We start from the raw sequence: 23,747 nt of genomic DNA, 5'->3' as shown, positions 1-23,747 counted from the left end.
TGTTTGAATAGAAGCTGTGAGCTCAATTGGATTGAGTTGATGGGTCCTTATCCTAATTATTTTCTGATAAACTATTTGGCTCGAAAGGAACTGTATGACGTTTTGTGATCGAGATCGACAAATGTGTTACTCCACAATGCTATTATTATGACGATATGAGAAATCTCTTTCTGGAAAATTGGTGGAGGTGGTTGGTGAACTAATTAATCTCCTTGAAGACCTCTGAACTCGTTAATGTTAGATTTTAAATTTTGTTTTTGTTCGTTGTTGAACATTTTTTGTTTATGTTTTCAGTATTACGTTCAAATGTTTAAAGACTTGTGTTTTTGTATTGTTTATGTCGATATGCTTAAATGACTATTATTTATATCATATTGTATAAAAAAAATTTAAACATTTTTATTTTTATTTTTTAGATAAGCAAAGTAAGAGCTTGTTCGATTGTTTTTATAATTTTGTTTAAAGTAAAATTAAAAAATATTCAAGACATACCAATAAATAACTGAATAATCTAATTTATATATATATATATATATATATGAATCAATTGGCTCTTTTGATTTAGATTATAAGAGAAATATGTTTAATCGTTTGCATAATAATCTGTTACATTAATTTTACTAAAAATATTAAAATAAAAACTTTATAATCAAATACATTGTATGTTTAAAATAATATTTTCTCTACTTTATAAATTAAATCAAATTACTTATATATTAAATATATTAATTTTTTAATAACCAAACTAATAAGATTTATGTAATTCTATCTCATAAGGTAAAAATTGTTTTTGAAAGATTCATACTTCTTCATTTAAGAAGAAAAAAAAATATTTAAAAGATTAAAAGTGGTTCTAAAAGATTAAAAGTTATTTTGAATCTAATTTTTAAAGTAGGTTTTAGTAATAAAATATGTAAAATAAATAAATAAATAAATAAAAAGTGAGAAATAATGGTGGTTGTTACATCACAGTTGTCTGTCTCATCTATTGAGATCTCCACCTGCAAAATTAATGAACAGCGTTACTCTGTTTCTCTTCCTCTTCCTCTTCCTCCTTATTAATAAACACTCTGAAAGCTACTCATCAAACACGATTAAAGAGAGAGAGAGAAGAAAAAGAATAGATCCAGCATCCATGACCAGTTGCTTTCTCATCTTCATCTTCAACCAAACCAGATCAGATCACTTTCATTTTAGCATCTAGTGGTCGGTCGGAGAGAAGAAAACCCCCCCTTAGAGATGGGAAAACCTGGTAAGTGGATAAGAAACTTGTTGACCGGAAAAAAAGACAAAGAAAAACAGAAGAACAATGCATCAAATCATCACCATCTTTCTGACACACCAATATCAACTCCCCTCACACCCCCACCAACCACTCCAAAAGAAAAACGCCGGTGGAGTTTCCGGCGATCATCCGCCGGAACACCCACCAAAGACAACAACCCACCTTCTAACAATGCCCAAGATCATCACCACGCACTGCCGGTTGCCGCCGCCGCCGACGCTTCTGTCGCTGCACTCGCCGTGATCCGACTCACTGGTGTCAGATCTAATCAAATGGAGCAACTTTACGCTGTAAAAATCCAATCTTTCTTCCGTGGTTACTTGGTAAGAAACTAAGTCAACTAAATTTCTTTCTTTCTTACTTTGGATCTTGAAATCTTTTTTTTGTTTGACTGTTGTATTGATTGATTGATTGATAATGGGTCAGGCTAGAAAGGCGTTAAGTGCATTGAAAGGTTTGGTGAAATTACAAGCTTTAGTCAGAGGTCATCTTGTCAGAAAACAAGCCACTGCCACCCTTCGCTGCATGCAGGCTTTAGTCACAGCTCAAAACAGAGCTCGTGCTCAAAGACTAATTCGTATCTCCGATGGGGGCAGGATCAGACAAACTTATCAAGTAAAATTCAATTCATTTCTATCAAACCCATCTCCACTTTGATTGATCATGATTCTTACTACAGGAAATAGACAGAGGAATTGAAGAAAACATCAAGATTGTTGAAATGGATCTAGGCGAATCAAGAACAACAACAACAACAAGAAATCGAAACAGCTGCTATTCAATTCCAAACTACCCACAAACAGATCATCACAGATTCTCAACTCATTCAGTCCCAAACCGTCCTTCATCAAGACAACAAGACCATCGTGACGTATCTCCGGCACCATCTGCCTTGACTGACGTAAGCCCTAGAGCATACAGCGGCCATTTCGAAGATTACTCCGCCCTAAGCAGCCCACAATGCTATTCCACCGTCATGTCAAAACAAGAACAAGAATTATACGCAGAATCACTTCCATACGATTACGAATACCCATTTTTCCCAAATTACATGGCAAATACAGAATCGTCGAGGGCTAAAGCTAGATCTCAAAGCGCACCCAAATCAAGGCCACCGGAGCCATTTGAAAAACAACCCACTAAACGGAGACCTTCCATTGAAGGAAGGAATGTTCCTAGGGCGGTTAGGATGCAAAGGTCGTCTTCCCATGTTGGAGCTACGGCACAGAATTATCAATATCCATGGTCTATTAAGCTTGATAGATCTTCGGTTTCTTTGAAGGATAGTGAATGTGGATCGACTAGTACGATTTTGACGAATCCTCATTATGCACGATCTCTTGTTGGATTTGAATCGGTTAAGATGAGATATTGATGAAAAATGGAGTTAATTCATAACTAATAATCTTGGGTTTTTAGTTTGAGGAAGCATAAATTTATCTAAATGGTGTGTGTGTATTGTTCTTGTTTTTTACTTCTGGGTTTGTTTGTTTTTTTGTTGAATTTGTTCATACGGATTTGTGAACTAATTGTGACGTTTTCTATAGAAAGCTTCAAGATGGGCATTAATGGCGATGTTGTTTATTTAAATCTCTTGTTTTTATAACTTAGAGTTTAATAGGTGTTAATTTCATTACCATTACCAGTACTTTACTTTTTCCACTAAAACGTTTCAAAATAATAATAATAATAAATGATCTGAAAGGTAAATTGGGTGTAAAAAGTTAGTAAAATCCCAATTTAACTTTTGTATTTTGTTTTTTAAATATTCAGCTATAACTCTTATTTTTTAAATTATTTTAGTGGTAATTGAAAGTAACGAACTTCTAATTATTATTTATGTTTTTGGGAATTGAACCTAATGACTTTTAGTTTCTCAAAACTTATTAGGGTGAATTAATATTTATATAAGATTATCTTAAAATATTTAGTCATAAAGAGTACTTTAATTTACCTAATTTAGAATATTTTTTTAAGTTAGAATTATAACATATTTAATTTTGTAATATTTTTTTATTTAAATTATTAAAGTATATTAATATGAACAAAAATTTTATGATAAAAATCAACTATTCAACCCAACCAAAACAAGAAATAATTTTGGATTTTAGTTTATTGAAGTAATTTATTTAAAAAATATTGAGTGGTTGTGATTTTAAGAAAATATTATGGTATTTTTTTTTATAAAAAAATCTTAATATATAATGACTTTAAATAAATGATATTTTAGTATTTGATTAATAAATTGATAAAAAAAATTATATTTGATTATAGTTGATTTTCTTAATAAAATCTAATAAAAAAAAATTATTTCAATTATAATGATATTTTCTAGTTCCAATTGTAATATGGACATAAATTTAGAGAAAAAATATGACAAACAAATAAAAGTTTTTTACTTTGATAAAAAAACAATAAGGAGATGACAATTTAAAATGTAATATATTAAATTAATTAAATAATTATTAATAATTTTAGAAAATAAATTATTTTTCATTAATTGAAATAAATTATAAAATAATGTCTAACAAAATCAAATCAACTAAATAAAAATATAAGTGTTAAATAATATAAAATATTTTTATTAAATATTATCATAATATTACAAATTATAATAATATCATTATTATATTATTATATTAGTTTTCTTATAAGTTTAATTTAATGTCTATATAACAGACCTAATCTATATAATTTAATACCATCTTTTTTCTTATATTCTAATATTGTATCCAGTCTTATTTTCTCTCTTAAGTATACTATCATAATCTTTCGTTGTTTTCATCGATAGTTATTTTAATAATTGATGGAGGGCTCTAATAATTTATTATTATATTTTTTAATAATAATTTTTTCTTTTAATTTTTTTTATTAATCCCTTATTTTTTTTCATCTATCATATACTTAGAGTTTATTTTTTTCAACTGTTGTTTTATCCCAACAATGAATACTCATATTTTATTTAATTGATTTATTAGTCAACACTCTCTCATCCTTTCGTTTTGTTGTAATGAATTTTCTTCTCAAGTTGTTTCAACCCAGCATTCTTTGCCCATAAATTTTACTCTCTTAGATAAAACATTGTCATCTCGTTGTTGGATGGATCTCGAGACTCGCAAATAACTTCATAGTTTTATTTTTGTTATTGTTTCACCCTAGAATTCAATACCCATTAGATTCTACTTTATTCGCTAGTTCTTTTTAGTCAACACTGTCATCTTGTTATTGGGATTGATCTTAATACTCAAGAGTTTATTTAGTTTGAAGAACATAACATCAATATTTCACAATCTCATCTTCAACCTTAAGTTGTTCAAGCATTTTTCATCTTGAGTTGAAAAGGAATGTTAGAATATAAAGTAATATATATGTAAGATATTATCACAATATTATAAATTTTGATTAAATCATTATTATTATATTATATTAGTTTTCTTATAAGTCTAATTTAATGTCTATATAATAGACATAACATATGTAATTCAATATAACATCAAATACAATTATTCTTTAGAGTTAAGAAAAAGAGATTGTATTGAATGATATATTAGTTACATAAGTTATGTCTATTATATAGATATTAAATTAGACTTATAAGGAAATTAATATGATATATAATATTGTGATAATATCTTATAAAAAAAATATTATTATATATTATAACATTTTTTTCTCAAACTTAAGATAGAAATGACTTGAACAACTTGAAGTTAAAGACGAGACTGTGAAATATTGATGTTAGTTCTTCAAACTTCAAAACTCGTGAGCCCCATTCAATTACAAGATGTCAGTGTATTGTCTGATAAACTAGCGCACAATGTAGAATCCCATGAACATTAATATCTGGGGTGAAATAACAACCGAAAATAAACTTTGAAGTTACTTATAAATCTCGAGATCTATCCAACAACAGGATGTCAGTGTGTGCTTAAAATAAAATCATCGAAAAATGTAAAGTTCCATGGGCATTGAATGTTGGGATGAAACAACACATGAAAATAAAATATATTCTAACGAAATGATGGTAGTGTGTTGATTAAATAACCAGTAAAGATGTACATATGATTGGATTAAGACCAATAAAATTATGGATATTAACTATTATGATAAAACAACAACTGAAAACAAAACTCATAAAATATGATAGCTGAAGAAAATAAAAAACATCAACATAATTATTTAAAAGAAAAAATATTAGAAAAATATAATTATAGGTTTATTAGAGTCCTCCGTCAATGACTAAAATAATCATTGATTGAAGCAGCGAAAGACAATATTTTGTATATTCAAAAACGAAAATAAGACTATGATATCATGTTATAATATAAAGAATAACTATATTGGATGTTATATTGAATTACACGGGTTATGTTTATTATATAGTCATTACATTAAACTTATAAATAATTAATATAATAATATATTATCTTATACTATAACATTTTAGAATAATTAAAATTATAACGAAGAAGATCAAACAATCTTGTAATTTTGTATGGTGACTCTAAAGATCCATGGCGATAATTGGTGAAATAGAGCAAGCCGGACAAATTAATTAAATAGTATTGGAATTTTTTTATTAAATATTTTGAACGACAATGAAAATTGTTATTGATCGAGAGTTGGTGAGAAAAAAATTGATAATTGACCATCAACATATATGGTCAAAATTTGAGAAACCCATAAAAATAATGAGAGGATATTTATAAAATGCTTCAAACTGAAATATCCGTTTTAGTGACTCTTTATTGGAAAAATGAAAAACAACTCCAAATTCGGTACTTCATTATCCTTTAATTTGTTGCTAAAAAAGAGACATACATAGACTCGAGAAAGGATCACCATGATAATCAGAGGGTATGGACAATAAACAACTTACCAATAGCTATGAATATTATTAGATTATAACAATCTAGAATGAAAATATTCAATTTGGTTAAACAAGATGTCAAATGGAACCAATCAAATTTAAGTTGTAAAAATAAAAACAATGCACCTTTCAACTATAAAAAAAAAACATGACTAAGAAAAAAAACTATTCAACTTCTTAAAATATTAATTTCATATACTAATTTTAAATCATAAATTATATATATGTATTTAAATTAACTTCAATATTTGAAAGCCGGACTCTATTTGAGATAAATTAATAAACTCAAAATTTTGTCACTTTCAAGTTTTTAACTTTTATTGTTAAAGAGTTTCCTTTGATATATTATTATGGGTATTGTGCTAAAAAAATAGCTTATTACCTCGGTCAAATTTAAACTTATCCCAATTTTTATAAATAAAAAAATGGATGTCAAACCGTGGGATATCCCAGTTACACTTATTTTCCAAAATAAGCAGATTTTATTATATTATTCTTTAATTATGAAAGAAGATGAATGAGTACATAAATTGTCTTATGACTTAAATGGATATTAAATGGTATAGACATAAATAGACCCATATTGGACCCCATCTCATTTGACACATTCAAATTTCAACCAATTTACTCAATGCATTCTTCAGATTTTAGCTATATTCATATTCAAACTAAGTTGAATTTTGTTTTCTAATGTTCATTTGTTTGTCGTTTAATTAGTTATACATCGAATGTATCTTTGTTGTCGCTTAATTCGTTATACATCGAATGTATATTTGTTGTGGTCTAATTGAATGATAGATATCTTACATCACATATTGTCATTGATGCTCTAATTATTTGTCTCATAATGTATTAAAAAATATAATGGAATGATTTGTAAGCAAACTTCAATCAATGATTTGGAAATAATATAATATTTCATTCAATGTCATTTACATGCTTCAATCACTAACTATATTTATATATAATTTTTAAAGTGTTCAGTTTGCCGGGTTTAGAACGGTGGTTAATTTGGATATATGTGAGAGTAAATGTATATTTGGGTCGGATTGTTGGTTGACCCGTCCATAAACTTAAAACGGTTAAAATAAAATTAAAAATGATGCTTAATTTTCAAATTGTCCGAATTGTCGGGTTGAGAGTTGTAATTAATTTGGATATATATGTGACAATAAATAAATATTTGACTCGGATTGTAGGTTGACACGCTCATAAACTTAAAACGGTTAAAAATAAAATTAAAAATATTATCATATTTTTACCGTAATTTTTTTCACGACTTTTTATATCATTACTTGTGAAAATGCACTCATCCATACTAGTTGGATAAACTGAAACAAATTGTTATTTGAGACTCAAACTTGATTCGATTTATCAAAAGGAGTTCAAAGTTTAAATTGTGCCATATGGGTTCCAACTATCAATTCTTTTTAGTTATTTGAAGCTACCTAATGGACAAGACGTGTCATGTGTGAAATACTAAAAATAAGAAAAATGATGTTTATTCGTATGACTAAAATTTTATAGTTGGAGCTTCACGTGGTACAATTCAAAATTTGAACCTTATTTGATAAAAAAAAAAAACTTAATTCGAGTTTCAAATAACAATTGAGTAAATAAGAAAAACAAGTTAAAACCATTAAACGTACTAACATACCAGTTCATACCAAATATTTAAAAATCCAAATAAGTTAAAAAAAATGTTTTCAAATAAAACCAGTTGTTTAAAAAGGAGATAAATTAGATTATATTTGAAAGTAATTCTACAAAATTTCCTCAGCCTGATATACCAAAGAGTTGTTCATATGAGAAACATAACATTCCTGATTCATTTCCCCCCACATATTCCCCAACAAACTATAAATTTGATTACAAAAAGGATGCATATTATCATCCGCTACAAAACTATGAATTTCATTCCCAATCCCGATAACACTTTGCGCCGTCGTCTTCTTCAACCTTTTTGTTTTCACCGCATTTCTAATACTCGCTCCCAATTCCCATTTCCCCTCGACAAAATACATGTTCGAAAGCAAAATATGGTAACCCGCATGGTCAGGGTCTAACCGCGATAGTTCCCTAATCGCAAGCTCTCCTATCTCCACATTCCCATGAATTCTACACGCCCCAAGCAAAGCCCCCCATACATTAGCCCCTGCTTGGATTGGCATTCGGTTAATAATCTCAACCGCCTTATCAATTTCCCCATTTCGGCTAACCAAATCGACGAGAATTCCAAAATGTGCCGATTCAGGGTAGAGTTTGTAATCATTAACCATCATTTCGAAAAAACGAATCCCTTCTTTGACTAAACCTGCATGGCTACATGCAGATAGGATAGAAAGGAATGTCACCTTGTTCGGTCTAACTGAAGTTATCATCTCGTTGAATAATTCAACCGCTTCTTTGGCTCTGCCGTGGATTCCATAACCGGCTATCATCGAGCTCCATAAGAAGACATCTTTAATCTTTGCTCTTTCGAATACGCTCATGGAAAAATGTAGCTCACCGCATTTCGAGTAAAGTTCGATGAGTGAAGATTGAACGAAAACATTTTCTTCGAATCCTCCTTTAACCAAATAGTCGTGAAGAGAACAAGCTTCAATAAGGTTCCCAGATTCGGCAGAAGCTGATAAGAATTTCACCATGGCGATCGGATCAGGTTTGATTCCACTTCGTAACATTCTCTTGAAAACGCTAATGCCTTCATGGGCCATTCCAATTTTAACGTATCCACTCAAGAAAGCTATCCACGAAACTACGTCTTTCCTAGGCATTCTATCGAACACATCAACTGCGATCTCAATGGAACCACATTTCATGTAGAAGTACATTAAAGAAGTGGAAACCGAAGGATCGGATTCAAACCCTTTACGAACAACGTATTCGTGAATCTTCTTTCCTTGATCTAGATCAGAAGTATCTTCACATGCTTTTAGGACGTGAATTAGAGTAATTGCATTTGGCTCAACATTCTCATAAACCATCTTGTTAAAACTATCTATTGCTTCAGTGGATAATCCATTATGAGCATAAGAACTAATCATAGTACTCCAAGAGACCACATCTCTTTCGTTGTTCATCGTTCTGAACAGATTAACAGAAGCTTCAACAGCTCCAATCTTACCATAGAAATTCAACAACGAATTGTCCAAAGATAAAACAGTATCGAATCCCATCCTAGTTACAAATCCATGAACACTTCTCCCCATGTTCTTGTTCATTAATTTAGTACAAGCAGAGACAACACTAACCAGAGTAATCTGATGAGGAATGAAATCACCAGTCTTCATCTTCTCAACGAAAATTGACAGTGCTTTCTCTGAATAGCCTTTCTTGTCATACCCACTAATCATAGCAGTCCAAAGAAAAACATCTGGTTTACAGCAATCTTTATAGACCTGCATAGCATCATCCATAGAACCAAATTTTGAGTACAACTCAACTAATGCAGATTCACCAAAGTTCAACCTTGAACTTCCATTTTTAATCATAAAACCATGGATAATTCTCCCAAATTTGAGCTCATATAGCTTTGTACATGCTTTTAATGTAATGGGTATAGTTGAAATATCAGATTTTTTAATGGAAAACAAATGAGAGAATAGATGTAGAGTTTCCCTGTATTGTTTGTCTGCATAGTAGCGCCTAAGCTTGGAGTTCAAGACGTGAAAGGTTTCACTGAGGCATTCCATCGAACATGTTGTGTGCAGAAAAGAAGAAGTCATATTAATGGATTAACAATTGGGAAAATTTTATGCACACGTTTACTAGCATTATCAATTGTAGAAGAAATCATCAGTGGGAAAATGGGAATCGAAATATCAAGAGAGATTTCGAGTTTTATGTTTGATCTTTCACTCTGTGAATGCCGATTTCTGTTTATTTTAATGACGATTCTTGTGAATCCTATTTATATAATCTAAAGACTAAAACTGTAGATTGACCCTTCATGTTATACTTAATTTTCAATTAAGCAAATTAAAAAAAAAACATATATCTAGTCAAACTTATAAAACCATAAACCCTACACCTTAACTAAAAATAGGGCTAATAAAAAAACATTTTAAAATAATCGGATGAGTATGAAAAGGATTGAATCATTATTTTAAAACAAAAACTTAATGATTTACCTATAAGAATAAGAGTTCAATATTTTATTTTGTATTAGAAAAAATATATTTATAATTATATACAAATATGGTGTAAACGAGTTGTATAGTACCCGATTTGTATTATATATATTCGAAATTGATCGAGTACTAAAATTTATATTCGGACTCAGTTCATTGACAATTCGATTTATTTAAATTCGAAACTCAAAAAATGTATTTTGTTAATTAAAATTACATATTTTATTCGATGTCAATTTATATTTTACCTGAGACGTGAATGATCAATCAAGCATGTGTTGAACGAGAAAGATGATGAGTTTGAGAAAAAATGTTCAAGTAGAGAAAAGAAGAGATTAGAGAGAAGATGTGCGGGAGATGATTAGAGCTTTTATTATATATTATAAATTTTAAATTGTTGAATGGTGATTAGTACTCAACGAGATTTTTTTTTAGGATTTATTAAGTGAGGTCTGAGTCTTTGAATAGTTGTTGAAAAATTTGAATTGATGCGGCTAATATGATAGATTTACATAATTGGATTATCATCTCAATTATTATTTGGTGGACTATCTGGTTGAAGATAAATGTCAACTTTCATTGATCGTAGTTGTCTGATGCGTATCATTTATAATTATATTATTATGATGTTTCTAAGATTCATTCCGGAAAACCGGTAAAATCCGTCGAGGAGTTTATCGTTATTCTGGAGAATTTACAAGCTCGATAACTTATTGAGTAACATTTTTTTTATTTTTTTTATGTAATGTTTTTGTGCTCAAACGATTTTAATAATTTTTAATATTAAAATTGAGGTTTATATAAGCAAAATGAAATGTAGGGATCAAATTGAATGTTACATATAAATTGAATCTGAATTTGAGTTTCTGACAGATCATTAGAGAGTTGCAGAAGAAGAACCTCTCAAATTTTGTAACTTTGAACCCTCTTCTCTTCAATCTTCAACTAAAAGTTCGAGAAAATGGAATCTCAGATTCAATGTATTCTCCCTGTAAGTTTCTCTGCATGATTCGTTTTCTATTTTCGACTGTAATCTTGAATCGAGATTCTATTATTGGTAGGGTTTGGATAGTTGCCTTTCTTTTGTAAATTATTGAAACCCTAAACAACGGAGAAGCTGAAGGAACTCAAGAACTCTTAATTCTATCCACAATAGACTAATAATTAGAATCCAAATGACGTTATCACTCAGCGCTACAAATTCCTTCTTGAAATTGGTTCTTAGTCGAATCCCAAAGAATGGTAATCGTTTCGTTCATTTCTCTGCATTCTCAGGTCCAATGCAATGTGTTGTTTCTTATCCAATACAAAGACAGACCTGCAATATTTTTCAGCGATTTAGAATATCATTATACCGTGACAATCGTACCTTGTCCATTACCAGTATAAATAGTAATGATTCATCAATTTCTAGTAGTAATAATGAATCCATGAATGGAGCCAGAGAATTCCTAGGTTTGACTGACGATCGATTGATGGACCAATGCGAGATGGATACATACAAGTCATCTGGTCCAGGTGGTCAGCATAGAAACAAGCGAGAAACTAGTGTTCGTTTAAAGCATCTTCCAACCGGTATAATCAGCCAGGCTTCAGAAGAGAGATCACAACACAAGAATAGGACAATGGCTTTAGTTCGTTTGAGAACACTTTTAGCTCTTAAAGTACGAAATCCAATTGATCTTGATACATATTCACCTCCTATGGAACTCCTTCAAATTCTCCCTACAAAATCAACCATAAGAGGACGTGAGTGTGGGTCACAAATAGGGCCTAATAATTCTAAATTTGCTTTGGGGATACAAGCTTTGCTTGACCTGATGTTTGCTGTCGACGGTTCAGTTTCAGATGCTGCTAAGCGGCTAGGTTTGAGTACTGGGGCTTTGTCAAGGTTAATATTATCTGATGATTCTCTTAGAGCGGCTGCAAATGAGATTAGAGCATCCAAAGGTCTGAAACCCCTCAAATAGAAACTTGTCTAATGGATAAGTTTTTTCTGAAGATAATAACAGCACTAAAGGATCAATCTTTAAGTCAAAGTTCTTCTGATCTATTTCCTTACATCAGGTATGGAAGATCTTTTCATCTTGTTTTTTATCTTTTATTCATTCTTTGGAAATGATCAACTTAAACTTTGCTAAGTAATACTAATGAACTCTGATTCGAAAGAGCTGATCCTTAGGATAAATTGATCTATTGCAGTCCAAATTGATATTTAGGTAAATAACTGAACCAACCCGATCCACGATCAACCCTTAGAATTTGTTTTCGAAATAGTTAATGTTAGGATGGATGATATTTTTTTTACAAATATAAACCAACCTAATGTTACATTTGTTCATTTATGTTTGTTTTAGCTAATATTTATAACTTTTTTTTCTTTTCTTTTTTCAGATATGAACATAACCATGATCTTGAATAAGGAAATGTTGGCTTGAATATTGTTCCTGAGTTACTGTGAATTGCTGCATTTTTTCAACATCTCGTCTTTTCTTCAATTAGAAAACTTAATTTTACCTTTCAACTTTTGTATATCTATTGCTATATTTATTCAATTAGAATACTTTATTACTATTAGATCTGCTGAAAGTGTTTTGTTCTTTTTGGTGTTGCAAACCCTTAGAAATTGTTTTCGAAATAGTTAATGTTAGTACTGAATCTGCTGAAAGTGATTTTGTTCTTTTTGGTGTTGCAAACAAACAAGTAGATTCTGGATCCTAAGTTAGTGCTGCTGATATTGAGCTACATTTAAATGTTCTAATATAGTTTCAGTTGGCTTCAATTGCTTATTGTTGTTATATAGAGATGCACCAACAAAATCTTGAATGGAGATAAAGGTATTTATTCTTGATCATCTAATAAAAGTATGGATAACATGCAATTAAATACTAAAAGAGTAATAGAAACAATTGAAGACGCAACTCAATCAGCTTAAGAAGGTTAGGTTAGACCTAATTTTTACAATCCGAGTGTAGTCTTCACAAATCACATGCTGATCCTGCCTGCAGTAGTTGGAGTTGAAGGATTAAAGCAACCGCATAAACCGCGTTTCTTCTTCTGCTTAGGGCTGCCGCTGGTGTGTATGAGAAGACTCTTCAAAATTAAGTTTGTTTTGTTCCTTGAAAACCTTATGCTTCCTCCTTTGCTTATCTTCTTCTCATCTTCTTCGTTCTTCAGAAAAATATACTGGATTTTCTGAACTTCTAGCTCCAACCGCGCAACACTCTCTGAACCCTTCCTTACAAGCTGATACACCCTTAACCCTTTCTCTCCCTCGTTCTCGTGTGCATTCTCTTCCAGATTTCTCTTCATCTGACCATTCAAATGTGTAAACTGAACTATTGCTTCATCAACTTCCTGCAACTGTTCCTTCACTGTTTCGAAATCGAATGAATCCTTCTTCTTATTCTTCTTCCTGCATTTCTCCTCCTCTGCCAACTTATTTTTCAACTCCATCATTGTGGTCTTGAGTTTAGTCAGTTTCTCAGAATCCTTAGTTAATGTCTCTGAAATCTTACTGCTGTCGAACTGTGGTTTAGGGTTTATAGCGTTCTTCTGAGGAATGTGTTGAGGAATGTGTTTGAAGGTGCGGTCTTCTGCTGTAGCTTCCCATAATTCGAGCATCTGATCGTCTGTTCTTGAATTCCCTTTCGTATTTGTTCTTCTGCGTAATGAATTTGAGGCGTTTGATACCTGATCAAGAGGAATGTCTTTTGTCAAATTGCCATTTCTTGTTGATGATTCTTCTTCTAGTATTTCCGGTTTTGTCCTTTCTTCATCCTTTTGCAATATAACCGCCTTCTCAACTGCCTCTACCCTGAACTGTAATCTCTGCAACTGAGACACATCTAATTCGTCTTCTTCTTCGAAATTAGCATCATCCTGCAAATCCTATTATTATTATTATTATTATTCTAGGGCAAAGTTTGGTGAAACTAAAAGAAAGGAAATTACCTTGTCAACAAAAGCTGATAATTGAGCTTTGAGGCCTCCAATCTCGTTTTCCATTAAACCGACTCTCTCCTTCATGCGATGAATCTCAACTGCTTTGGAAGCGCTTTCACTCTCGAGAGCCTGACAGGTTTCAGAGAGTTCGTGGACCTTACTCTCATAAAGAACTTCACGTACATTCGAAAGCTGGAGATCGAAATAGAAAGTTGCAGCCTCTGCTTCCCACATCTCAAACTCATTGCTCATCTCCTTCAGCTCAGAACTCCAATTCTCCTCTTCTTCTTGTTCTTCTTCTACTTTATTCCTAGTTGATAACTCTTCTTTTAGAAACAAGATTTCCGTCTCTTTCTTCTTCAATTCGTTCTTCATCGCCATAATCTCCCGATTTAGGGTCTCCTTCTCCTGCTCAACCTTTTCCCTTCCATCCAGTTTCACTTGCTTGAGTAAAGTCGTAAGAACTGAATTCTCCACAGATAGATGATGCGTTTGTTCCTCGTGATTCGCCAGAGAGCTTTTCAAGTCCTTTATCCTCCCTAAAACATGAAGAAACGAGAACTGCATGTTTCCAACCTTGTTATTATTATCATCTTCTTCTTTCTCTAGTTCATGTTCGACATCCAATGCCCGGAAAACCTTGAATATACCAAGCCTAAGTTTCCCAATTTCGTCAAGCAGAATCTCTCCTTCAACCTGCTGCTCCAGATTCTCGCTTTCCAATTCATTGATCAGTGTCTCAGCCAATCTCGAAGCCTCTGTATGCTTCTGGCACTCGAGGATTAACGAGTAGTTCTTCTGCTCCATATCCTTTACAAATTTCTGCAAAACAAAGATCTCAAGCTGAGCATTCACAGCACGGCCGAGTTCTTCCTCGAAATCTTTCTTCGCCCGTCGACTCTCGTCGCGAAGATTCTCGATATTGCTCTCCAGGCTCGCCAAACGTGTCCCTGTCGAACGTTCTTCCTTCAAATTCTCCAAATCAGTAAATCTCGTCTCAAAATTCTCCAGTTTCCTCTCGACAGTCGCCAACTGCTCCACGAGCTCGCCTCTTTCGGTTAAGAGATTCGATTTCTCATTGCTTAGAAACTCGTTCAGCTCTTGCAAACCGTTCGATTTCGCACGTAGCTTGAAAAGCTCGAGATTAGCAACCGAGAGCGAATTCTCGAGAAGAATGTTCTCCTTGAAAAGCTTCTGCATATTCTCTGTAATTATCTGCATTTGAGATATAAGGGATGCTTTCTCTGCTGCTAGCGAGGTTTTCTCATCCAGAACCTTCTCCGTCTCTTCCACTTTCTTTAGCAAATCGCATTTCTGAACCATGTCCTCCACTTGAATCCTCTGTAACCTAGAGTTCTCTTCCTGTAGAAGCTTGACAGCTACTCCGGCTGACTTCAACTGCTCCGATACATCGCTGTATTTACGATTCATTCGAAGGATTTCGTCTTTCAAATTTGTAATCTCGTCCTGTAGAGCCCCGGTTTGGTTGATTTGTAATGCAAGTTCACCTTCGAGCTTCTCCTTCATCTCTCTCAATCGAAGAATCTCTACTTGTTCATCCTTCATCATTTTCAGACCTTTCTTTAGATCCATAGTCAAAGCCTTCTGTTCATCCTGTGATCGAGAATGCAGGTTTTTCAAACTCTCCAGAGCGGTTTCCACTTGCACGAAACGATGACGTTCATCCCTTAAACAATCCTGAAGTTTCTCCAAACCCTCCTGTTTCTCGCAGAGCTCTTGATCCTTCTTCGAGATCTTCTTCATCAGATCATCAGCCTCGAGCTGAAGAGACTCGTTCAGCATTTCCAGATGAACATTTCGCTCAACAGCGCCATCGAGCTTCCGTTTATCTTCTTCCAGCATCGCGATCTTGTCCAAGCAGTTTGTATATTGAAGGGAAGCATTATCTTTCTCTTGTTTCAATTCTGCAAGAGATTTTTCCAAGTTCATGACTTGATTCTCAGATCTGTTGGCACTCTCCTTCAGACTAGCTGATTGTTCTACAGAGATTGAAAGCCTTAATTCCAAATCGGCTATCTTCAAGAGACATTGTTTATGGTTGAGAATACTTTCATCTCTTTCTTTCTCGAGTTCTTTTTCGATAAACTCCCTTTCTTTGGCTTGGCTTAGTAAAGACTCTAGATTGATAATCTTAACAATTCCAGAATCTCTTTCGGCTCCTAACTTCGCCAGTTCTTCCTTGAGTTCCCGGGCTTCTGTTTCAGCTTTCTCAGCCGATTCTTCAAGGCAAACTGAATTCTTCTTAGCAAGACTGAGTTCTTCCTCCAAATCAGATAACTCTTTCATAGCATTCTGATACTTAACCAAAACAGATTCTTTCTGGGAAAGGGCCTTCTTTATATTCTCAACATCAGTTGCAATTTCTGGATTCTCTTCTTCTATCTGCATTCCTTCCATGAAATCATTCAACGCTTTCATCCCCGAGTGGAAATCGAACGAGGTGTGGTAAGTTCGTGGAGTTTTGGGCGTGTTCATGTTTGTGTTTGTGCTTGGATCAGGAGAGGGTCTACAAGGGGAATAATCCTCGGAAAAGACAATGGAGACTTGATCCTGATCAAGTGCTTGCGCGATTGTTTTGTGAGCTTGACGAAGCTCACCCGAGGCGTGATCATATCGCTCAGCTAAGGCGCGATATGCTCTGTAGAATTCCTCAACTAGTTTCATTAACTCGGGGCGTTTCTTGTAGTACATTTCTGCTCTTCTAGCGAAGGAATCTGCGTCTTCTTCTATTAACTTGATCATTGCTTTGATCTTCGAATCCATATCTGACGAAATTGAGTTGAATTGAGTTGAGCTCAAAGTAAGTGAAAAAGCAAAACGCAAAAGTGAAAGAGAGAGTTAATTACCGGTGAGATTTTCTTGAAGCCATTTAGAGTTTTTAGGGCTGATATGACTGTCCCACCACCAAGAGTAGGAACGCCGAGAATCGGTGGAAGTCAATGGCGGCGTCATCGCCATAGCTTATATATTATGAACGATCCAAGCAACAAAAATCCTACCTTTTTCTTCTTCTTCTGAATAAGACAACAACAGCAAGATAAGAACACACCAACAACTACAGAAGAAGAGAAAGAAAGAAAAAACAGATCTTGAAATGAGAAAGTTTGTGATTATGAATGGCTGGCTGTACTTGAATCTAGGAAGAAAGAAATGAAAACCCTGATCTCCATAGTAGGAAGAAAGAAGAAAGCATCAATGGCGGATCAAATGAAGAAAAACAAACAACTTACAGAAAATGAAAATGCGGGTTTGATGGAAGACCTTCCCAACTGAAACTTTTACCCCATTGTCTCTCTTTCTCTCTCTACTGGTTCCAAGCAAAAAAAATGAAAACCCAGATGCCTTATCTCTCTCTATATCTATATATCTATATATATTATATATATATATATGATATGATATATAATCTTTTTGAGCAGTTTCTTTCTTCTTTGGTAGAGTGTGGGGATGGATGGATGGATGGATGGATTGTAGTGAGAGAGAGAAAGAGAGAGAAGACAAACGGTAAAAAGGGACGGCAAGCTGAAGAAGAAAGGGAAATGAGAGCTAATTCTCTTTTAGAGTGATAAAATAAATATAAAAAGGTCTATGATATCATACCATATCTTTCTCCTTTATTATAATATTTTTTTGTTTAATAAAAAAAAGTTAATTCTCATCTAGATTAAGTAAGGTATTAAATTATTAATTCAAATTTGAAATAAAATATTAATATATTATATATGCACATAATCTGTAAATATATATATATAATAAAAAATATTAAATTCTTGAAATTTGTGGAAGAAATTTCCCCTTATTTTGGATAGGAGTATTAAATTTATTCAATAATTTCTGTTCTTTCTTCAAATGCCTTTTTGTGCATATGAATTTTTTTTATTTTTTTTATCATTTTATTATTTTATCCAAAGACAAAATTATTAATCAACCTACCTAGAAATGTCAATTTCAATTGGCTAGATGAGAACTTTCTCAAGTCGAATCAAAGCCATAAAGTTTTTTTTAAGTAGTTTATTAAGAAGAGGTATTTACATGTCGTTTTTTATTTGTCCAGAAACATTAAAAAAAAGTTAAATCATATTTAAAATTTAAGGATATGTACAAATTAATATTTTATCATAATTTTTTTATTAAAGATAATGACTATATTAAAAAATGATGTCAAAAGTGAAATCAAAAGTTATCTTTTTTTACTTTATTTGTTATACTTTTTTTTATTTATCATGATCAATTATTATTATTTTGTGAATTTTGGTATTTACTTAGTATGAAAGTTATAAAAGAAAGTGATTTTAATTTATAAAAAAGTAATCTTAAATTTGAGACAAAATATTGAACTGATTGATTTAAATTTATAACGGTAAGTTTATTATATTATGATGGGAAATTTAATTGATTAATTAAATGTAATATTTATATAAATCTAATTTAAATATTACAAAGAATCAGTACCGTTGATTGTGATAATATTTCAATAACAACAAAATAAAATAATTAGCAAAATAAAATTAGTGCCGTTGAATAGAATCTGGTGAGATATTTGAAAATTTCATTGTTATAATATTTTTTTATGCTTTTAAATTTATTGGTCTATCATTTTCTTAATTTGTTGGTCAATAAAACCTTTTAGAAGATTTAGCTAATATCATAATTAATGTTTTGCTTCGTTTTTAAGCTAATTGAGATTAAGGATGAGAAAACAAATCATTTTGGTTCACTTAATTAATTGCCAGATAAAAAAATATATTTACGAATTTTATATTATGTTATCTACACTTTAAAAATACAATTTTGGTAAATCAACGTGAAGTAGTTATTAATTTTCCTGGTTTATCGATTTTCGGAATTACTAATGAAGATGCTAGTAACGTTTTTTAATAATATTTTTTTAGGTGAGTAAATATTTTGGTTATTTTTTTATTAGTATTTGAATTGAATTCTAATGACTTATCTATATATATATAATGATGCTTAATTTTTAAAGTGTCCGGATTGCCGGGTCGAGAGCTGTGGTTAATTTGGATACTTGGGTCGGATTGTGGGTTTACCTGTTTTTAAATTTAAAACGGTTTAAAAATAAAATTAAAAATGCTAGAGGTATGTTTCGAACTTACAACCTAACAAAACAAGTACAACTCTTTAACCAACTAGGCTACAAAGACTTTATATTTTAAATTCAACACCAAATTTGATAAACGCGGACGTTTTAACATTAATATAAGTTCAACTTTTTAACTAACTAATCTATATATATATAATGATGCTAATTTTAAAGTGTCCGGATTGCCGGGTCGAGAGCTGTGGTTAATTTGGATACTTGGGTCGGATTGTGGGTTTACCCGTTTTTAAATTTAAAACGGTTAAAAATAAAATTAAAAATGCTAGAGGTATGTTTCGAACTTGCAACCTAACAAAACAAGTACAACTCTTTAAGCAACTAGGCTACAAAGACTTTATATTTTAAATTCAACACCAAATTTGATAAACGCGGGACGTTTTAACATTAATATAAGTTCAACTTTTTAACTAACTAATATATAATAATGTTGAGTAAATGGATACTTGGATCGGATTATGTGTTGACCCACCCATAAATTTAAAACGGTTAAAAATAAAATTAAAAATGTTATCCGTAATTTTTTTCACGGTTTTTTATATTATTACTCGTGCAAATGCACGGGCTAAATGCTAGTATCAAATTATATCAATAATTTGAAGTCTTTATTATTTACATATTTAGGATTACATATATCACTAAAAAAAAATTAGTAATAATATGAACAATAACCATAATTGTGGGTCTTCTTCAATTCAAAAATAGTAATAAATGAATATTTATCAATAAAGTGGATAGTATTAATGTATTTCATTGTTGTTGAGTAAAAATAAAATGAAATGTTTGTTTTAGTATGTTGAATGTTTTAACTAATTTGGTGACTATCAATGTCAAACTTAGTTTGAGGGGACATGAATAGAAATTCAATATATATATATATATATATATATCTATATATATAGTATATATATATAATATAATATATATATATATATATATATATATAAATAAAAATTCTGATAAGATATTGAAATGTGTTCTTTTTTATTTTCATAACTCCTATGATGTTTTATTTGGTTTCATTCGACATCTTGTTTTTTCGTGCTGAAATTTTATTCTCGAATTTTTATAATTCGAATAATATTTATATCGGTTGGTGGATCATTTGTTGCTCATACTCTTCAATTGTATTAATGATAATTTATCGATTATATTTCTGTCCATTTTTTAACATCAAAAGAGATGAAGTTATTAAATATGATTTTTTTTCAATAAAAACTTACTAAAACGAATCTTTCAGTAGAAGGCTCTCTTATATCTTCCTATTATTATTATTTTTTTTTTATGAATTTCTCATTTTTTGACCATATTTACAGATAATCAAATATCATTTAAAAAAATCTGAGTTGTTTACCGAGACTCGATCAAGGATAATTTGAGATTTTTTCGACATCTTTTTGATTGGTTTATTCATCTTACTTTATTTTTATCATTCAACATTACGAATTTGTGGAGTTGATTAATGAAGTTATAAAATTATTCGTTATTCTTTATTATAATTTTAATTATTACAAATATGTAATATTATTTAACACATAAATTTTTGTTTAATTGTTTTATTTGTTGACAGTATTTTGCAATTTAATTTTTCATAGATAACTCATTATTTAAATTATTAAAAATTAAATCTAAAAAAATACATACTGATTGTGTTATTCTTTTATTATTAATATGCATTTATTTTTATAAAAATAAATGAAAGAACAGAAAATAAAAGGAGAGACACAATTACAGCCACCAAACAATAAATAAATAATAAAATCAATTATTAGCTATGCAGTAATAAATGAATATTGTACACATGGTTATATAACATAATATATATATATATATATATATATATATATATATATATTAAATTGAGAATAATTTTATTGATATATAACATAATAATTGAGATTAAAAATTATTACTTATCCCCTTCTTGAGCACACAAGTGGTGAGATTACTTTATCACCCTATGACCTAATAATATCAAATGTCCAAGAAGTTAAATAATTCAATAATGACCTCGATGTCACAAATTTGTACCATAGCCCAACATCTACACTAAAGTACTTATTTGATAAAAAAAAATATATATAAATCAATATGCATGTGTTCATCATTAATTAAGTCTTTCCCTAAATTATTTAAATAGTTAATTAAAATATCAAACTTTTATTCTTTATTTTTTTATAATATTTTAAAATATTAAACATTATAAATATTTGTGAACATTTCATCCAAACAATTCAATTTTTTCATTAAATAATATTTTTTTTTATTTAAAGAAACCAGTTTATCTATGATAAATAACATTGTGTGCTTGTAAACTAGTTTAGTTACATAAAGAATATATATACCCATAAAGACATCTTAATTTTGACATTTTACTTTTAAAGAAAATCCTATGTTCCTGGGTTCGAGTCCGTCAGGCGGCAAATCATGCGCTTGCTTAAATAATTAAGTGTGTTTGCGGGCTACATACTTAATTCGTTGTCCCATTTTTATCCCCTCTTCTAGCTTAGCGACAATAAGAGGTGGATACTAACCCTAAGTTCCAGGGCTCGAGCTCGTTAGGCAACAAATTTTGCGCCTAGTTAAATGGTTAAGTGTGTTTGCGGGCTACATATTTAATCTGTTGTCCCATTCTTATGCCCTCTTCTAGTCTAGCGACAATAAGAGGTGAATACTAACCTTAAGTTCCTGGGTTCGAGCCTGTTAGGTGGCAAGTTCTATGCCTAGTTAAATGGTTAAGTGTGTTTACGGGCTACATACTTAATCTATTGTCCCATTTTATCCCCTACTCTAGTCTAGCGACAATAAGAGGTGGATAATAAACCTAAGTTCCTAGGTTCGAAGCCCGTCAGGCGGAAAGTTTAGTTAATGGTTAAGTGTGTTTGCGGGCTACATACTTAATATGTTGTCCCATTTTTTCCCCTTTTCTAGTCTAGCGGCAATAAGAGGTGGATATTAACCCTAAGTTTCTGGGTTTGAGCCCATCAAGCGACAAGTTTTGCGCCTAATTAAATGGTTAAGTGTGTTTGCGGGCTACATATTTAATATGTTGTCCAATTTTATCCCCTCTTCTAGCCTAGCGGCAATAAAATGTGGATACTAACCCTAAGTCCTAGGTTTTAAGCTCGTCAGACGGTAAGTTATGCGCCTAATTAAATGGTTAAGTGTGTTTGCGGGTTACATACTTAATTCGTTGTCCCATTTTATCCAATCTTCTAGCATAGCGGTAATAAGAGATTGATATTAATCCTAAGTTCCTAGGTTCGAGCCCGTCAGACGACAAGTTCTACGCATGGTTAAATGGTTAAGTGTGTTTGCGGGCTATATACTTAATCCGGTGTCCCATTTTTAATCCATCTTCTAGCCTAACAGCAAAAAAGGTGGATATTAACCATAAGTTCTTGGGTTTAAGCCATTAAGCGGCAAGTTCTGCGCCTAGTTAAGTGTGTTTGCGGGCTACATACTTAATCCGTTGTCCCATTTTTTATCCCCTCTTCTAGCCTAGCAACAATAATAGATGGATACTAACCCTAAGTTCCTGGGTTCGAGCCCGTCAGGCGATAAGTTCTGCGCCTAGTTAAATTATTAAGTGTGTTTACGGGTTATATACTTAATCCGTTGTCCCATTTTTGAAATACTTTGGAGTACCTCTGTCATCAAAACAACTCAGATATAATCACTTCAGACAATTGGTAGAAAATGTTAGAAATTATGTCTTGGGTTGGGCTACGAAAAAAATTGTCTTATGTAGGTAGAATCGAGCTCGTTAAAAGAGTCATCTTTGAAATTATTAGCTACTGGGCACAACATATAGTCATCCCAAAAAAAAATAATGGATGAAATCGATAAAAGCATGAGAGATTACATATGGGGAACACAAGGTAGAGGAGGCAAAAATGTCAAATGGGAGGATGTTTTGCACTCCCATAGAAGAAGGCGGACTAAAATAAAAAGTTGTGTGAATGGAATAAATCCCTCACCATCAGGAGCTTATGGGAGTTGGAGCAGAAAGCGGACTCCCTATGGGCTCAAATGGGTGCATACAAGATGTATGAAAGAAGAGCAGAGTATCTGGACACGAAGCATCAATGAAAGAATGACCTGGTCATGAAAAGCGATCATAAAAAAAGAAAATGTGTCTTTCAAATGGTGCAAAGCACAATTGGAAATTGAAGAGGGGTACTATTCTAGAATAATCATTGGATCATATTCCCATTATAATCAAAGAAGAAATGAAAGGAAAGTAAAGTTAAAGAGGAATACATCAAGTACTCATTTAGAGACGTCTATGAGGTTAATGTGACCACTTCTGAGGTGTATTCCAAAGATGATAGAATCATAAACCTAATGAGGCCGACAGCAACTCAATGAAAGAAA

General features: G+C 31.6%; 4 protein-coding genes across 6 annotated transcripts; 2 read left to right on the top strand and 2 right to left on the bottom strand.

Moving 5' to 3' along the window:
- Positions 1-995: 995 nt before the first annotated feature.
- Positions 996-2,895, top strand: LOC124939848 (protein IQ-DOMAIN 19-like). Its single transcript, XM_047480302.1, has 3 exons — positions 996-1,608; positions 1,712-1,900; positions 1,965-2,895. Exons 1-3 carry the CDS (start codon positions 1,240-1,242, stop codon positions 2,658-2,660), a joined length of 1,254 nt encoding a protein of 417 aa, XP_047336258.1. The 5' UTR covers positions 996-1,239; the 3' UTR covers positions 2,661-2,895.
- A 4,983-nt stretch (positions 2,896-7,878) lies between these two features.
- Positions 7,879-10,028, bottom strand: LOC124938777 (putative pentatricopeptide repeat-containing protein At3g01580). The gene has a single exon (XM_047479282.1). It carries the CDS (start codon positions 9,881-9,883, stop codon positions 7,919-7,921), a length of 1,965 nt encoding a protein of 654 aa, XP_047335238.1. The 5' UTR covers positions 9,884-10,028; the 3' UTR covers positions 7,879-7,918.
- Positions 10,029-11,178: 1,150 nt separating this feature from the next.
- On the top strand, positions 11,179-12,888 carry LOC124938035. Of its 2 annotated transcripts, none has more exons than XM_047478398.1 (2): positions 11,179-12,355; positions 12,700-12,888. In XM_047478398.1, exon 1 carries the CDS (start codon positions 11,464-11,466, stop codon positions 12,256-12,258), a length of 795 nt encoding a protein of 264 aa, XP_047334354.1. In that variant the 5' UTR covers positions 11,179-11,463; the 3' UTR covers positions 12,259-12,355; positions 12,700-12,888. The 2 variants fall into 2 exon arrangements, with proteins under 2 accessions (XP_047334354.1, XP_047334355.1); XM_047478399.1 differs by having other exon boundaries at positions 12,683-12,888.
- Positions 12,889-13,116: 228 nt separating this feature from the next.
- LOC124938033 (protein NETWORKED 1A-like) lies at positions 13,117-17,694 on the bottom strand. Of its 2 annotated transcripts, none has more exons than XM_047478396.1 (4): positions 17,485-17,694; positions 17,101-17,309; positions 14,243-17,019; positions 13,117-14,179 (listed from the first exon to the last, which is right to left on the bottom strand). In XM_047478396.1, the coding sequence occupies exons 2-4, from the start codon at positions 17,210-17,212 to the stop codon at positions 13,274-13,276; spliced, it is 3,795 nt and encodes a 1,264-aa protein (XP_047334352.1). In that variant the 5' UTR covers positions 17,213-17,309; positions 17,485-17,694; the 3' UTR covers positions 13,117-13,273. The 2 variants fall into 2 exon arrangements, with proteins under 2 accessions (XP_047334352.1, XP_047334353.1); XM_047478397.1 differs by having other exon boundaries at positions 13,117-14,170; positions 17,485-17,692.
- Between the last annotated feature and the right edge of the window lie 6,053 nt (positions 17,695-23,747).

The sequence above is a fragment of the Impatiens glandulifera genome, chromosome 5 (assembly GCF_907164915.1).
Source record: "Impatiens glandulifera chromosome 5, dImpGla2.1, whole genome shotgun sequence".
Lineage (NCBI taxonomy): Eukaryota > Viridiplantae > Streptophyta > Magnoliopsida > Ericales > Balsaminaceae > Impatiens > Impatiens glandulifera.
Note: the sequence above shows the minus strand (reverse complement) of the source record. Positions and strands in the feature narration are given on the sequence as shown.